Below are 16,651 nucleotides of genomic sequence, written 5' to 3'. Positions count from 1 at the left end.
TAGCAGTCTGATTTTACAAATTGTGAGACACATCTCGAGCGGATAAAACTTGCTACTTGAACTTAAAAAAGGACAAAAATTTCCGATATGAAATGTCCCTAGTGGACAAAAAGAGGAGGAATCAAAACTTTAATTGAAAAACCAAGTGCATTATTAACATGCCTAAAATGTCTGAAAACACAGATATTTTGGGTAGACAATGAAAACGCACTTCCCACGCTCGTTCCTCTGCAGTGGATGCTAGATGGCCAATCAAAGAAGTTTCTGGACTCTCTGGACTCTCAAAATCCCATAAAACTCCAAATTTCTTTCTGCCTCACATGCCTGCTGATGCTATTTCTGTTCCTGGGCTTAGCCTCCTTTCCATTTCCTCTAACCATCGACGTGTCAAAATCCCGTATCCTAATCCGAGCCACGTGCCCCCACATGATTTTGCTCATCTTCTTCTTACAGAATACAAATATTGGATTTCCTACACGACAAAGACCAATTCTATAACCCACTTTAGTCCCTCAGTCTTGAATATGCAAAACCTCGAACAACAGGGACAGAACTGTCTTTCCATACACGCCCCGAAGACCCCAAACGACCTCTGTTTTTCTGGTATTTAAATGGACTTGGGAATAGTGAGGCTGGTCATTGTGTTTAGTAGTAGAATAGAAGCGCGTAACAGAAACCAAACAAACACATGGCGGGTGTCTCTCAGTTAAACCAATTTCCATGCAAAACCTTCACAGCAACGCCGCCACGTCACCACTCCAAGACTTCGCTGCCGGTGGCTTCGATCGGAGTTCCGTCCAGATTGGGTGACGGGCCGAGACTTTCGACCCGGGAATCCAATCGGGCGAGACTCGTGTTTCGGGTACGTGCTGTAACGGACGACGACGAGTGGGGCCCGGAGAAGGAGGAACCGTACGGAGAGGGCTCGGCGGTGGCTGTGGCTGAGGAGGAGGAGGAGGAGGAGAAGAAGGTTGAGCCTGCGGAGATCGCTAGGCTGAAGAAGGCGCTGGTGGATTCTTTCTACGGTACTGATCGTGGGTTGAGAGCCAGTAGCGAGACTAGGGCCGAGATTGTTGAGCTTATTACGCAGTTGGAGGCCCAGAATCCCAACCCGGCTCCGACCGAGGCCTTGACTCTGCTTAATGGCAAATGGATTCTTGCGTAAGTTAACTGTTTGTTTGCTGAGAAACTTATATCATGAAAGATTTTTTTTATTTTTTATTTTTATTTTTTATTTATTTTATAAAATTTTGGGTTTTTCGTTTAGTCAATATGTATAAGATTATGATTAGGTTATCATACCTCTGGAAATTGAAACTCTGACAGTAAATATTAGGGGACTCAATATTTTCTGCGTTTTCTTGGCAACCAGAAAATAAAAAAAAGAGAGAGTTTTTTTTTTTTTTGATTAAAAATTTAGTGTATTTCAGAATTAATTTAAAAATTTTTTGTGAAAAAAAGAGGATACGTTGTTTTCATCAATTTCTTTGATCTGAATATGAGGTATATCGCCTAAAGATGTCCTATTTGTTTACGAGATTCAACCAGGAAACTTAGATGTGAAAATGGGAACCAAAATCAATCTTGGGCTTGGCCCCGAGTCTACTAGATTTTGATTGGTAGAATTTTCTTCATGTGGCGTTAAAGATGTTTATGATTTGCACAAAGAACAATAGAACGTTAAAAGCTGTACAGCTATTGAATGCAGAAAATGATCGAACGTTTATTTTGTTTGTGGAACAAGACCTTGACAGACTCTGCGCACTTTGTGATGACAGTAAATGTATCCACTCCATGGTCAAGTCCATAGTACCTTGATTTAAGATCGATCCATCAACTGGCTACGAGACCTTTTACCACTAGTAAAACAAGAGGATGTTGCGCTGTGTAATAGTTTCTGTCTGTAATATTTTGCAAGCTGTTAGTACCTATAAGGGCCGCTATTGTTTGTGATGTTTATTAGTTTAACTTTTCTCAAGGTACCTTTCTAGTGCTATATTCGCTCTTTCGTAATTGTATTTACCAGGAAATTATTGATTCAAAGTTAGTTTGTTGAAATGAAATTTGTATTTAATCGTGTATGTTAATGAATTTATGAGAAATCTTGGTGAACCTTGGAAGGTGAAACAAAAGCAGGATCGAAATGGGCTCCTATTCTTAAAACAGTTGGCTTTTTGTGGTACATATCAAGTCCAAAATGATTTTAAATTTTGTGTTTTGTTGCAGGTACACATCTTTTTCAGGTTTGTTCCCATTGTTGTCGAGGGGTACGCTGCCGTTAGTGAAAGTAGAGGAGATATCACAAACAATTGACTCGGAGAATTTGACTGTCCAGAATTCGGTCCTGTTTTCTGGTCCATTGGCTACAACTTCTATAAGCACCAATGCCAAATTTGAAATCCGCAGTCCCAAGCGTGTGCAGGTATGTTTCCCTCTTATCTATCTCTGTCTTCTTGATTAATGATTTTTTAAGTCCTCCTGCAAATTAATTTATTATTTATTACTTTGATCACAAATGAGTTGATCAATTTTGGATTTGAGTAAGGTAGTTGAGTTTGAAGTGTTGAATTCACACATAAATAAGCTCCCTTATTTTACCTTCATTCAGATCAAGTTTGAAGAAGGCATTATTGGTACCCCCCAATTAACAGACTCAATAGAGGTACCTGAAAATGTGGAAATTCTGGGACAAAAGATTGACCTTGCACCCTTCAAGGGTTTGATCACCTCTGTCCAAGACACTGCTTCATCTGTTGTGAAGACCATTTCGAGCCAACCACCATTGAAGATCCCTATCTCAAACAGCAATGCTCAATCGTGGTTATTAACTACATACCTTGATGAAGAACTTAGAATTTCAAGGGGAGATGCTGGCAGTGTGTTTGTTCTAATAAAGGAAGGCAGCTCTTTATTGCCATCCTGAGCAATCTTTTGCCTTTGACTCGACTAGTGTACTGCTTCATCAATTTATATACATAATTATACAAAGACGAATTTAAGAACCATATTGTAATTCAGTATTGTTAATAATAAAGTACACCTTGGATTTATAATATGGTTTTTTTACTTCGGTTTTTAGTTCTGTTAAATTGTTTAAAACCGTTTTCAATTCTACTAGACAGTTTCAGTTTATGCTTTCTGCTGATATTTAACCTTGTGAGAATTGCACGTATTATCATGAGGAAACCCAAACGAAATTTCTGACAATGTAAGTGCAATGTGTTAACTGCGTGCTGGCATGGGATGAGATAGATGATGGACCAGAAGTCGTTGATGTTTGTTTTATCTGAAACTAGAAAAACAAATACCTAAAAAATGGAGTATGGAGTCTTTATCTTTATTCTGTCGCTTTTACTTTAAACTTAATCAAGCAAAGTAGATGCCATGGATCCTGCTTTTTTGGCAAATTCTTTTTTCCGGTTATGCACACTAACTGTATTACACAAAGTAATATCACCATCTTAGTTTGTGAGAGAGAGAGAGAGAGAGATGGGGAGTGTTCCTAGAATGACAAAGCCTTATAGAGCAGCCATGAGAGGCAAGTGGACGGAGGTGAAGAGCTTCTATGATAAGCATAATGAACTGTTGCATACTCCTCTAACGGCTGCTGGGGACACTGCCCTCCACATTGCGGTTTACATTGTTAAAACAGACTTGCTTGAAGCTCTGCTTCAGAAGTTAAAGTCGGAATCTGAAGACTTCCCATTTAATATTGAAGGATACTCACCCTATCAAGTGAAGAATGAACATGGTCATACACCTCTTCATTTAGCCGCAGCAGCTGGAAATCTCCCAGCACTTAAACTCTTACTGGACTATGATGTAGAACTACTAAATGTTCAAAATAACAGAGAAGAAACTGCCCTGTTTCGCGCTGCTGCATTTGGCAGGACAAAAGTGGTCAGGAATTTAGCTTCGAGAATCCACGATAAGGGACCACACCTCAGGAGAAAGGATAGCACATCTATTCTTCACATTGCTATTCTTGGCAAATACTTTGGTAATATTATACCTTTCTCTTATTTCAGAATATGGAAAGTTATGAACTAAATTTTCAATTTTTCAATCCAGAAACGGCTGTGGAATTGCTCAAGTGGGGTGTTTCTCCATATATGGTGGATGAAAATGGCATGACTGGTTTTCAGCTGCTAGCTAACATGCCATCTGCTTTCAAAAGTGGATACCGAATGGGCAAATTGAAGGCGTTGCTATACTATTGTATGTCTTGAGCGTTCTATATATTGTTTGTTTTCTAGCTATAGTCAAATTAAGCACCCTCCTTCTACTCTATATTTCATACCTTCAAATTTCTTTCTTATAACAGGCCTTCCAGATGTGGAATATGCTGAAAATTTTGACAAGGAAATTGATCCTGAACCGCATGTCATGTCGTGTCAGAATGTAGATATAGAAAGTGGCAATGCAAAGAAATATCTCCAACCATCTAGTCAGCCGGCAGAACGCCCTTCTGGTAATTGCAAAAAAAAAAAAAACCTGTAATCTACCTTAGCATCCTTTTTCCATGAAAGTTGGATAAATTTTCTCCAATCTTAGACAGAATGCCAATTAACAGAGACCTTGGAAAAGAAAAAGATAAAAAAAGATTCTAAAATTACTATCTCCTATTCTCTATTGCTGTTGAGGGTAAAAAAAGACTTCGTCACATTGACGAAGCAAGTTGACGAAGCAAGTACAAAGGATTGTTATCTTTCTGCAATAATTGAAAACAGTTTTTTGGTTTTATGTATGCTACCCTATTTGAGCTTGTAGATATGAGTAACATTCTAAGCAATTTGTGCTGCCAAAATATGCAGTGGTCTCAAGAGTGTATAATGCCTTTTGGAGATGCGTAGCTAGAGGTTTGTCCCATTTATGTGCAAATGCATAAAGAAATGCATTCATTACCAGTAGTTAAGAAATGCTAATGTTTTTTGTGATTTCTGTGGTATGGAAAGGATTCCCAATCATCAAAGAGCTGTGGCGCGATAAGAAGAAGCATACTAAAGTGCTAGAGCTTACAAAGATTTTAGCTGAAACAGATTTTTCGTGGAAGAGTGGACACTCTGGTGGAGCTCCTAATGAAAAGATCTCCACATTGAGAGATGATGAAGAAGATATAGGCGGAGGAGAAAAGCAAGAAGACGAAGACGCAAGTGATGAACGTCCTCCACCTAAAGCAGCTTCGAGTAGTAGTTTCCTTTATGAGACTCCATTTATTGCTGCTGCAAGAAATGGGATCTTAGAGATAGTACAGGCTATTCTTCATGTTTATCCACAGGCTTATTGAACATGTAAATTACAAAAATGAGAATATCTTTCATGTTGTGGCCAAGCATCGCAGGACAGAGATTTTGGACCTTCTAGAATCTTCATATGTTCCCATAACAAGGCTGAGGAAGAAGATCAATGTTGATGGGGATAGTATTCTGCATTCTGCCGCATACTTAGGTCTGTCTTTCTCAAGGGACAGGCCTGGAGAAGCCCTTCGCATGCAGTCTGAGATACAATGGTTTAAGGTGCTGTATTTTTAGACCTTAATGACCAAACATTACATTTTGGCCATAATCAAATTTTGTGACATTGCTATGTTTGGTTATGACTTCTTACCAAACGCTAAGTAAATGTTGAAAGATTTGGTTGCATAATTAGTTTTGTATAGTTAAAGTTTTTATATGAAGCAATTAGTTTACCGTTTATATATGTTTCCTGCAGCGAGTCCAAAAAATTGTGCCCCAGTATTTCATCAACCATCGAAATTCAAATAAAATGACAGCCCAAGAATTGTTCACTGAAGAGCACAAGACGCTGGTGAAAGGTGCGCAAGAGTGGCTAATGCGAACCACACAGGCATGCACTTTAGTTGCAGTGCTGATTGCCACCGTTGCTTTTACCTGTGCCTACACCGTTCCCGGAGGTACCAGTAAAACCGGCCAGCCTCTTCTTTTGAAGACGACAGCTTTCTCGATCTTTGCCACCTCGGATGCATTGTCTCTGTGCTTCTCACTGACTTCAGTGGTGGTATTTCTGTCCATTATGACATCCAAAATGCACGAGCAAGATTTCAGGAGTTCTCTGCCATCGAAGCTTGTTTTGGGGCTGACCACTCTGTTTTTAGCTGTGACGTTCATGATGGTTGCATTTGCTGCTACTCTCATGCTCATGATAAGACAGAGGCTGCATTGGGCCGCCATTCCTATCTATACCATTGCTTGTTGCCCTGTTACCATTTTTATTTTTCTCCAACTCCCTCTTTACCTCAATATTGCTTGGTTCACAGTTAAGGACTTGTTTTCTGGCATTTCTGCCTAATTATTATGTCTAGGATTGTTTCTGCTTTCCGGTTTTTCCTTGTAATTATCTTCTTTTCTTTCTCTTTTTCTTTTTGGTCTGCTAGAAATCTTTATTTCTGTCTGCTCTGCATTTGAATGTTGTAAGAGCGTTACAATTTGGTAGAATTTTTTAATGTTTAATTAGCTTGGATATCCCACAGTTACTTTTTAAAAGACACAATAATTTGCCATGAAGTTATAGAAATTTCCTTGAATTATGAAAGCTACAGATAATATCCGTTTGAATTTCACTTACAAAGAGTTTTTTTTTTTTTTTTTTTGTTTTTTTTGGGTAATTGTAGAATTATAAAATGCTAAAGATAAAATTAAATAGAGTCAGAGGAACAAAAGATAATAGAGAAGATGATATTTGATAGACAAGATGAATAAATAATATTTGTGAGGCATATATATTAGCCAATTTGCCCCGATAAAAGGAATAAATTTTCTTTGTTCATCCTCACCATAGACGAATACATTTTTTCTACATTGGATTAACCAATTTTTGTGTTCATTCTCAGCATAGCTAAATCTATTTTTCTATAATGTTCTATGATTACTACTTACAAAAATGTATACCATATATCTAGACGTAAACCTAACACATGATTCACACATACTCATTAAAGTCAAGATTTGAGTATTTCCAGCTTCTAAAGTAATTTAAACCTAACACGTGATTCACATATAACTTGTGAATCTGATGAGAGCGAAGGGTCTAAAAGAAAAAGGACAAAGCAAATATTCTAATACAGAGTCAAAAAAAAAAAAAAATTGGAATATAAAAAGCATTTAACAGAAAAGAAAAAGAGAAAAAAGGGCAAAAAAAAAAAAGAAAAAGAAAAAAAAAAGGGATACAAAGAAGCGTACAAATAATTTTTTAATCAATTTGATCCTTTGCTTCTTCTCATCTCTAAGTGTCACTCCACCTCTTTCCACTCTTTACTGTTTGCAAGTACTTTGGTCTAATCATTATACTTGAGATATTCTCTATGTTGTTACATCATTTAAATACTTTTTTTTATATTTTTAAAAATAAATCCTAAATATTGAAAAAAGCCACTAGTAATTATTATTAGTCTGTTTCAAGAAAATATATATATATATATATATATTTATATATTAATATTATTGTTAGTGGTTAATTCAATTTTTTTTCCAAAGTTGATTATTTTGGTTTAGCACCTGTTATGGTATTCCTTAGTAAACATTCACATGGTTTAAAATTTAAAAGATAATTTAATATAAATTTAATAATATATTAATATTTTATTTAAAAAAAAAAACCTTTTATGATGAGTGATCAATAATTATAATTTTAAATTTTAAATTTTAATAAATAAAAAAAGTTACTTTCATGTATTAAAATGCTTGTTTGATATATATATATATATATATTAATAACATGTGCATTCTAAGTGTTAGACACTGTCTAGATCACTCTCTCTCTTACGCTAGAGCTGTCCGAAATGGAAAGAGGGGATGAAGCGCAACTGTACCGGAACTTCAAACATCTGTACGAAGGGTTAATGAGGGGCGACATTGACAAAGTGCTGAGACAATATGAAAAATTACCGGCTTGTCCTCCAAAGCAGTTAACGGTGCTGGGAGACACACTTCTTCACATCGCCATTTACATGGGCCATGAAAACATAGCAAGAGAAATCCTCAACAGGCAGCCCCAGCACGATCTTTGTACACTCATCCGCGCTCAAAACGCCGTCGGAGACACCATTCTCCACGAGGTCGCTGCCACCAATATGGTGGGACTCGCCAGGTATTTGCTAGAGAAGGCTCAAGATTTGCTTTATACGGCCAACGAGCTTGGAGAAACGCCTCTCTTTCGTGCTGCCCATAACGGTCAACGACAAATGTTTGACCTCCTTGCTTTGGCAGTGCATATGACAGACCGAGACAATCTCCAACGACATCTAATCAGGAAGGACCGCACTAACATTCTTCACATGGTCATTCTTGCTGAGTTCTTTGGTAAATTTAATTTATTTCTTTTTAAGTTCGAATTAATGGATATTCTTCTTGACCAAAATTTGAAATTAAAAAAAAAAAAAAAGTGACTAAATTTCTCAACTTTGTTTTGAATTTTTGTTGAGGGTGGTGCAGATCTTGCTTTTGTAATAGCTAAAAAATATCCGTTTTTAGTAATTGAAAGAGATGGATTTGGGAAAATAGGTCTTCAACTATTGTCAAGCAATCCTTTGGCGTTCATGAGCGGAAGGAATTATGGATTACTCAAGAGATTGATTTTTAGATACTGTATGATACTTCCTTTTCTCCCAATTTCAATTTTTATTTTGGATTTTTCATTTTAATTAGACTTAAAATTAATTGACATGTCACTGTTACAGAGTTTTTACTTAAAATTTTCATTGCAAATTTAGCCAAATTGACATTGTTCTCCTTTATATAAAATTTTCCAAATTCTTCTAGATTGTCTTTGTTATTAATTACAATAACTTTCTATTATCCGAATTTTGAGTTTCGTCCCTTGTTGCATCTATTTATGTATGACGAAGCATTTTAGATTCACTTATTATCTCAATTGTTCATTTAACTCCAGCATATCCAAACTTAATTTGCTACAATTTATTTGGCAACTAAATCATTGGTGGTCCAAACGCATTGTGGAATATAAAACCCTGCAGGTGCTCCGAGTACGTATGAGAACACCAGGAAGAAAGAAGGTTACCAGGGAGAAGATCAAATAGATTCTTACGAAATCGATTCATTGGATGATGAAGATGAGGATCCAGACAATCGTAAGCCTAAAGATTGCAAGATGCCTCAAGCATTTACTGTTTGCATGTCCATCTTTGCCTCAGGTGTGTATATATATATATATATATATATGTGTATGAATGATAATGGTATACATTAATTTCCCATATGCCGGCTTTAACAATGATCATGCTCTTTGAATTACATATGAATTTGATGAGAGATTAATATTTTTGGCAGTATTAACAAAGTTAAATATTTCAATATGGACATTTCTTAGAGGTATGTGCATTTTTATTTTTATATTTTCCTAAATTTGATTCCTCTCCCTCAGCTCTCTTTGTCATCTCTCTAATTAATTTGGAATTTTTAATTTGGATCAGCATGGCCAACGATTGAAAGAATGTATAAAGAACATGGAAAGCATGAATCGGCTTTCAGACTAGCCAAGTTGCTTATAAAACAAGATACAACGTGGGAAATAAATTTGTCCAAAGAAGACAGAGGCAAGATTTCTCTTGGAGTTTCCAACCTCCCAAAAGGAGAGGATGATGAAGAAGAAGGAAAAAACATAGCAAGGCAAGGTAAAAATAAGAAAGGAAAAGAGCAAAGACTTCGCACTAAGAGTACTACTCTTCCTCCTCGCAGATTTAGCTCTCTTCTTCCTTCAACTGATTTTCCTCCTGGTATGGACGACAAAAGTTTTCCAAATCCTAACACAGAAGTATCCGAGAGCAGTGAAATTGAAAGAGAAACAAATGAGCAAACAATACCTCCTGTATTGCGCGATTTACCTGCTCCTCCTACCTCACTTCTTACCGCTACAAGCCACGGGATAGTTGAAATTGTTAAGGAGATTCTAAGAGTGTTTCCTCAGGCAGTGGAACATGTAAGCGATGCAGGGCAGAATATATTGCATATAGCCATTAAACACCGGAAATTGGAGATCTTTCGTCACGTAAAGAAGATGCAATTGCCGATGACTAGGTTGGTTAGAAGGATAGACAACAATGGATACACAATTTTACACCATGTTGGAGTCATGAGGTACTACACTGGAGGTACTCTCCCTGGTCCTACACTCCAGTTGCAAGAAGAGTTGCGTTGGTTTGAGGTAAATGATAATTGATTAACACCCTTATTTTTTTTTTCCTTAATTTATTGTTAAAATCCAATCCAGATTGACACTTTTTGTTTTTTTGTTTTGTTTTGTTTTGTTTCGTTTTTTTTTTTTTTTTTTTTTTTTTTTTCATTTGCAATTATTTCGCAGCGTGTCCGAAAGATTGTTCCACCCCATTATGAGATGCATCGTAACAACAAAGGGGAGACTGCTCAGGAGTTCTTTCGTCGAACACATTCGAAACTCCTCAAAGAAGCTCAGGATTGGCTTAAGCGGACCTCTGAGTCGTGCTCTGCTGTGGCTGTTCTCATCGCCACCGTTGCCTTTGCCGCTGCTTATACCGTCCCGGGAGGTTCGAATCAGGATACAGGGGTTCCCATCCTGCTTCATGACCCGTTCTTCTTGGTATTCACAGTCATGGATGTTCTCTCCCTGGCCAGCTCTTTGACTTCCGTTGTTATGTTCCTTTCGATTCTTACTTCCCCATTTCAGCTCCAAGATTTCCATTATTCCCTCCCTCGGAAACTAACCCTTGGCTTCACATTCCTCTTCTTTTCTGTGGCGGTGACAATGCTTGCGTTCGCGGCCACGATCGTGCTCATAATTCATTTGAAGAAGAGATGGATTACAACTCTCATTTACGGCCTTGCTTTCCTTCTAGTCACTGTCTTTGCTCTGTTGCAGTTCCCTCTGTACCTTGCATTCATGGATACCATGAAGTATTCTTGGAAAATGGTCAAGCATTCTCTTCCTGCTCTTCCTTGTTCTACCAATGTGTCCACCTTTTACAAGAGCGAGTGAGATGGTGCCGATCAAAGAGATTTTTATATGTGATGCGAATTAAACTTTTTAAACATATTGTAACATATATGATGTTGTGATCATTCAAAAGTCACCTTATTTGATAGCAATTTTTGTTCTAATTTTGTTCAAAAATCCAAATCTAATAGCCCTTTTGTGTGGTACTAGAATTAGCTATTTTCTCCATGATTTTTAATTAAATGTCTTCGCCTCCTCCTCCTCCATCTAGCCCCACTGCAATAACCGAACTTTGCCACCAAGCCAACCTGTACGTAAACAAGATCTCATAGGCATCCGAAGATTGCCAATAAAGGCCGCTTCAATGATTAAACATCTTATACGCATCCACAGGGGACTTATCATAATCGAGGTAAAAATCCCTCATTTTGGTTTTCCTCTTATCTTTCTTTTTGTGCACACCACGCCATACCCAGACTTTGTATTCTATTTTTCCAAGGTAGTTCGTGATTCCCTAGATATTCACATGCTTCACATGCATGATTTTGTTGTGGTTCTCTGACCACTTTAGAGAAGAAATATGAGAAGAAAAATAAAAGAATTCTATTAATCTCTTAAAAATAGAATACAAAAATAAAAACTTCTCTCATGGAGGATTCTCACGTGGAACCTCTCTCTGCACTCTCCAATTCTCTCTGGAATTGCTCACTCTTCTCTCAAGTTCTCTCTGGAACTTAAACAACTCTCTCTCTTGGAGTTTTTCTCTTGCTCTCTTGGCTTGTATTTCATGGAACGGGAAGGAGCCTATTTATAGGCTTACAAGGCCACAATTCTTAGCCCACAATTGTTGATCGGTGCAGCAATGGTGTCAACAATGGTGGCTGTCAACAATGGTGGCTGTGGTTGGTGAGGTTGGTGCGGCTGTGGTTGGTGAGGTTGGTTGGTGCGGCTGGACTTCACAATTCTCCCCCTCCAGCCGCATTTAAAACTGATGGTCATCTGCCATCTATTCCAGCTATGTCTCTGCATAGCTTCAGCTTCTCTTGAGCAACAACTTTTGTTAGCATATCTGCTGGATTCTCTTTTGTGTGGATCTTTATCAGTTTCAGCAACTGTTGATCTATTACTTCGCGTATCCAATGATAGCGGATGTCAATGTGCTTTGTACGGGAATGATACATTGAGTTTTTGCTCAAATCCATGGCACTTTGATTATCACAATGTATCTTGTAGTCTTCTTGCTTGATGCCCAATACTGTGAGAAAACGCTTTAACCACAACATTTCCTTACCCGCTTCCGCTGCGGCAATGTACTCTGCTTCAGTAGTGGATAAAGCAACACACTTCTGCAATCTTGACTGCCATGACACAGCTCCCCCTGCAAAAGTGTAGAGATAACCTGATGTAGACTTTCTATTATCAGGGTCTCCAGCCATATCTGCATCTGTATAGCCTTCTAAGATTGGATCACCTCCCCCGTAGCACAAGCATAGCTTCGATGTACCTTTAAGATACTTGAGAATCCATTTGACTGCTTCCCAGTGTTTCTTTCCAGGATTTGAAAGAAATCTGCTCACAACACCTACTGCATGAGCAATGTCTGGTCTGGTACACACCATTGCATACATCAGACTTCCTACCGCTGAAGAATATGGTACTGAAGCCATATCCTCTATCTCTTCTTTGGATGAGGGGCACAATCTCTTACTCAACTTGAAATGATTTGCAAGTGGAATGCTGACCGGTTTGGCTTTATCCATGTTGAATCTCTTTATCACCCGTTCAACATACTTCTCTTGAGATAGCCATAACCTTCTCTTCTTCCTGTCTCGGATTATTTGCATTCCCAAAATTTGTTGAGCTGGTCCTAAGTCTTTCATATCAAAGGACTTAGACAATTCTTTCTTCAGCTTACTAATCTTCATTGCATCTTGTCCAACGATCAACATGTCGTCCACATATAGCAAAAGTGCAATGAAGTTTCCACCTGAAAATTTTTGAATATAAACACACTGGTCTGCTGCAGTCCTTTTATAACCTTGACTCACCATAAACGAGTCAAACTTCTTATACCATTGTCTTGGTGCTTGCTTGAGGCCATACAAGCTCTTCTTTAGCTTGCATACGAGGTTTTCTTTCCCTGAAACCTCAAATCCTTCTGGCTGCTCCATGTAGATTTCTTCATGTAAATCACCGTGAAGAAATGCTGTCTTCACATCCATCTGTTCAAGCTCTAGGTTTAGACTTGCTACTAAACCAAAAATGACTCGAATTGAAGTCATTTTTACCACTGGTGAAAAAATCTCATCAAAGTCAATTCCTTTCTTCTGAAGAAATCCTTTGACCACCATTCGGGCTTTATGTTTCACCACCTTTCCGCTGCCATCTTTCTTGAGCTTGAACACCCATTTATTCTTTAATGCCTTCTTTCCTGTTGGAAGCTCAACCAACTCATAAGTATGATTTTTCTGCAAGGATTCCATCTCATCTTGCATTGCTTGCAGCCATTTTTCCTTCTCTTGATGAGAAACAGCTTCCTGGAAACTCTCTGGCTCCCCCTCTTCAGTAAGCAGAATATACTCAGATTCTGGAAATCTCTTTGATGGAATTCGGCCTCGCTCAGATCTCCGAACTTGTAAACCACTGGTTTCAGGAGGTGTACCATCATCTGACCGCTGTGATGGCCCTACAGCTGCTTGAGAGGATTGAGTCTCCCCCTGCTCAATATCCCCTTCTTCCTCCTGGTCTGCTTCTGGTATATCTTCATGCACCTCATTATCCTCTGTGGCTATTTGTGCTGGTGCTAGATTAGGAAAAAAATTCTCGGCACTAGAACTACAATTAGGAGACATTCTGGGCTTTTCAATGTCTTCCATTTTCTGGTTTTCTTGGAATACTACATCCCTGCTTCTAATAACCTTCTTTGTTTTCGGGTCCCATAACCTGTATCCGAATTCTTCGTCTCCATATCCTATAAAGATGCATGGAGTAGATCTTGCATCGAGCTTCTGTCTGAGCTCCTTGGATACATGTACATAAGCTATACAACCAAACACTCTTAAATGAGAGTAGGAGGGAATCTTACCCGACCACATTTTCTCCGGAATTTCAAAATTCAACGGTACTGACGGTGATCTGTTGATTAAATAGCAGGTGGCACGAACAGCTTCTCCCCAGAATGGCTTTGGCAGCTTAGCCATACTGAGCATACTTCTGACCTTTTCCATAATGGTTCGGTTCATTCTTTCGGCTATTCCATTATGTTGTGGGGTGCGAGGGACCGTCTTCTCATGTCGAATGCCGTGTCTTCTGCAGTAGGCATCGAACTCTTTGGAAGTATACTCGCCTCCATTATCTGAACGGAGACATTTAAGCTTCTTTCCTGTTTCACGCTCTACCATGGTATGAAACAGTTTGAAGTAATCCAATACCTGGTCCTTTGTCTTCAAGAAATATACCCACACCTTCCGTGAAGCATCATCAATGAAGGTCAGGAAAGACTTGTTGCCACCTAATGATTCCACCTCCATGGGACCACAAACATCAGAGTGCACCAGACTAAGCAACTCTGATTTTCTCGATGCAGAGGAACTGAAGGAGACTCTATGTTGCTTACCAAACAAGCAGTGATTACAAGGATCTAGCGCAGCATCCTTGCAAACAGTGATAAGCTTCTTCCTTGCCAAAGTGGACAATCATTTTTCACTCATGTGACCGAGTCTCTGGTGCCACAGATTTTGAGACGCCTCTCCTTCTGCAATATTGAGGCTGTCTGCACATATCTTCACATGAGTCTTGTACAACGTTCCACAAATATGTCCTCGGGCGACAACTATAGCACCTTTCGTCATTTTCCATGTGCCTTTGCTGAAGTAGTTGTCATAGCCTTGCTTGTCTAAGGCTGCTCCCGAAAGTAGATTAAGCCGAAGGTCTGGAACATGACGGACATCCTTCAAAGTGATTGTACAACCAATATTCGTTTTTATCTGAATATCACCAGTTCCCATAATCTTTGCGAAACTGGAATTTCCCATCTTTACCGTACCAAAGTCTCCTGCTTTGTACGTTTTGAAGAAATCTCTATGTGGAGTGACATGGTAGGATGCTGCAGTATCGACTACCCACTCAACATCTTGGGTTGATATATGAAGGCATGTCTCTTCTTCGGTGGAGCAGAGCGCCACTTCTCCTGTACAAGTGACTAGTGTCTCTCCATCCTTCTTCGGCTGATTACCTTGGAGTCTCTGCTCTCTCAACAATTTTCTGCAATTCTTCTTCATGTGACCCTCCAGGCCACAATGATAGCACTTATACGATGATTTTCTGCCGTCTGTAGATCTGCCTCTGCTCTTGCTCCTGCCTCTCCTCCTATCTCGACCACCTCTTTGCTGTCTTCCTCTCTCTGTGACGAGGGCATGTGACTGATCCATGCCAATGTCCTTTCTCCTGGCCTCTTCATTAAATAGGGCATCCTTAACCATAGCCATAGTAAGTTTGCCATTCGGGGCCGAATTGCTGAGAGAGACTACCAATGTCTCCCAACTGTCTGGAAGAGAGCTTAGAAGTAGGAGGGCCTGATCCTCATCCCCTAGTTGGTAATCCACAGCAGATAGTTGATTTACCAAGCTCTGGAACTCACTGGTATGCTCGGCTACAGAAGTTCCACTCTGTAATGTTAGATGTACCAATCGCTTAAGCAACAGGGCTTTGTTCCGAGCAGTCTTGGCCTGGTACATGTCCTCCAATTTTGTCCAGAGGGCATATGCATCCGTTTCCTTCGCTACATGATGGAAGACACTGTGGTCGATCCATTGCCTGATCTGACCGATCGTTTTCTTGTTTAATTTCTTCCATTCTGCTACTTTGCTGGGATCGGGGTTTTCGCCTTTAGCTTCTATAGGATCAAACAGATCCTTACAATTGAGGAGATCTTCCATCCGAGGTCTCCAAAGTGTATAATTTGTGGCAGTGAGCTTAACCATAGCTCCCGAAGATGATTCTTCCATTGACATTATGGCTTGACCAAAAATGGAGCTGAATTTGGCAAAACGGAGTTAACCGTTGCGTCCGGAACGGCCGAAAATGGTGGACTTGACTCTTCCGGGGTCAAAATATAATTACCAGAAATTTTGGGGCAAAATTGTAATTTCATAAAATTTCTGGGTCAACTGCAAATACAGAAACTATAGGGGTCAATCTGTAATTTCCAATAGTTCAGAGGCTGCACTGTAATTTCAGAAAACTACAGGGGTCACTGTAATTTCCAATAATTCAGGGGCTGTTCCGTAATTTCCGAAACTTCAGGGGCTGTTCCGCAATTTCAGAAAATATTGCTGACGTGGCAGATGGTGCTGAAGTGGTAGATGGTGCTGACGTGGCACCACGTGGCAGATGACGTGTCAGATGACGTGGCAACACGTGGCAGATGACGTGTCGGCTGGCGTGGCAGATGACGTGGCCGGTGTGCTGACGTGGCTGCTGACGTGGTCGTCTTCAACCTCCAGACGGCGCGTACGGCGCGTGCGCGCGTGAACAGTTGCAGAAAAATTTCAGTCGGCGCGTGCGGGCGCGTGGAACGTCTGTTTTCTCTCCGGCGAACTTCGTTGTTCTCCTCTCGTCGGGTACTTTCACCTGGGATTGTCAAATTAATTATTTGAGCAACTTTCCGAAACACCAACTTGAAGAACAGTAGCTTTGTTTCTTCAAA

General features: G+C 39.4%; 4 protein-coding genes across 5 annotated transcripts; all 4 read left to right on the top strand.

Annotated features, from left to right (window-relative positions):
• The first annotated feature begins 586 nt into the window (after positions 1–586).
• On the top strand, positions 587–3,053 carry LOC107408995 (plastid-lipid-associated protein, chloroplastic). The gene is made up of 3 exons (XM_016016432.3): positions 587–1,161; positions 2,227–2,422; positions 2,609–3,053. The coding sequence occupies exons 1-3, from the start codon at positions 689–691 to the stop codon at positions 2,921–2,923; spliced, it is 984 nt and encodes a 327-aa protein (XP_015871918.1). The 5' UTR covers positions 587–688; the 3' UTR covers positions 2,924–3,053.
• A 133-nt stretch (positions 3,054–3,186) lies between these two features.
• On the top strand, positions 3,187–6,588 carry LOC112490403 (uncharacterized). 2 transcript variants are annotated; one of them, XM_048479706.1, is made up of 6 exons: positions 3,187–4,000; positions 4,072–4,218; positions 4,325–4,471; positions 4,815–4,859; positions 4,956–5,516; positions 5,713–6,588. In XM_048479706.1, exons 1-5 carry the CDS (start codon positions 3,490–3,492, stop codon positions 5,285–5,287), a joined length of 1,182 nt encoding a protein of 393 aa, XP_048335663.1. In that variant the 5' UTR covers positions 3,187–3,489; the 3' UTR covers positions 5,288–5,516; positions 5,713–6,588. The 2 variants fall into 2 exon arrangements, with proteins under 2 accessions (XP_048335663.1, XP_060675593.1); XM_060819610.1 differs by lacking the exon at positions 4,815–4,859.
• LOC125422170 (ankyrin repeat-containing protein NPR4-like) lies at positions 5,767–6,309 on the top strand. Its single transcript, XM_048472688.1, has one exon. It carries the CDS (start codon positions 5,767–5,769, stop codon positions 6,307–6,309), a length of 543 nt encoding a protein of 180 aa, XP_048328645.1.
• Positions 6,589–7,761: 1,173 nt separating the features above from the next.
• Positions 7,762–11,152, top strand: LOC125422093 (uncharacterized). The gene is made up of 6 exons (XM_048472549.2): positions 7,762–8,318; positions 8,451–8,603; positions 8,993–9,169; positions 9,306–9,347; positions 9,449–10,179; positions 10,336–11,152. Exons 1-6 carry the CDS (start codon positions 7,799–7,801, stop codon positions 10,984–10,986), a joined length of 2,274 nt encoding a protein of 757 aa, XP_048328506.1. The 5' UTR covers positions 7,762–7,798; the 3' UTR covers positions 10,987–11,152.
• The last annotated feature ends 5,499 nt before the right edge of the window (positions 11,153–16,651 follow it).

The sequence above is a fragment of the Ziziphus jujuba genome, chromosome 1 (assembly GCF_031755915.1).
Source record: "Ziziphus jujuba cultivar Dongzao chromosome 1, ASM3175591v1".
NCBI lineage: Eukaryota > Viridiplantae > Streptophyta > Magnoliopsida > Rosales > Rhamnaceae > Ziziphus > Ziziphus jujuba.
This window is presented reverse-complemented; position numbering and strand designations above follow the sequence as displayed.

Bases quoted from the DNA above. Each gene is read 5' to 3' on its own strand.
- LOC125422170 (XM_048472688.1), top strand. From the start codon at position 5,767: ATGACAGCCCAAGAATTGTTCACTGAAGAGCACAAGACGCTGGTGAAA.
- LOC125422093 (XM_048472549.2), top strand. From the start codon at position 7,799: ATGGAAAGAGGGGATGAAGCGCAACTGTACCGGAACTTCAAACATCTG. The intron at 9,170-9,305 runs GTGTGTATATAT...TATTTTTGGCAG, and splicing joins CATGTCCATCTTTGCCTCAG to TATTAACAAAGTTAAATATT. The intron at 9,348-9,448 runs GTATGTGCATTT...AATTTGGATCAG, and splicing joins AATATGGACATTTCTTAGAG to CATGGCCAACGATTGAAAGA.
- LOC107408995 (XM_016016432.3), top strand. From the start codon at position 689: ATGGCGGGTGTCTCTCAGTTAAACCAATTTCCATGCAAAACCTTCACA. The intron at 1,162-2,226 runs GTAAGTTAACTG...GTTTTGTTGCAG, and splicing joins AATGGCAAATGGATTCTTGC to GTACACATCTTTTTCAGGTT. The intron at 2,423-2,608 runs GTATGTTTCCCT...ACCTTCATTCAG, and splicing joins GCAGTCCCAAGCGTGTGCAG to ATCAAGTTTGAAGAAGGCAT.
- LOC112490403 (XM_048479706.1), top strand. From the start codon at position 3,490: ATGGGGAGTGTTCCTAGAATGACAAAGCCTTATAGAGCAGCCATGAGA. The intron at 4,001-4,071 runs GTAATATTATAC...TTTTCAATCCAG, and splicing joins TATTCTTGGCAAATACTTTG to AAACGGCTGTGGAATTGCTC. The intron at 4,472-4,814 runs GTAATTGCAAAA...CAAAATATGCAG, and splicing joins GCCGGCAGAACGCCCTTCTG to TGGTCTCAAGAGTGTATAAT.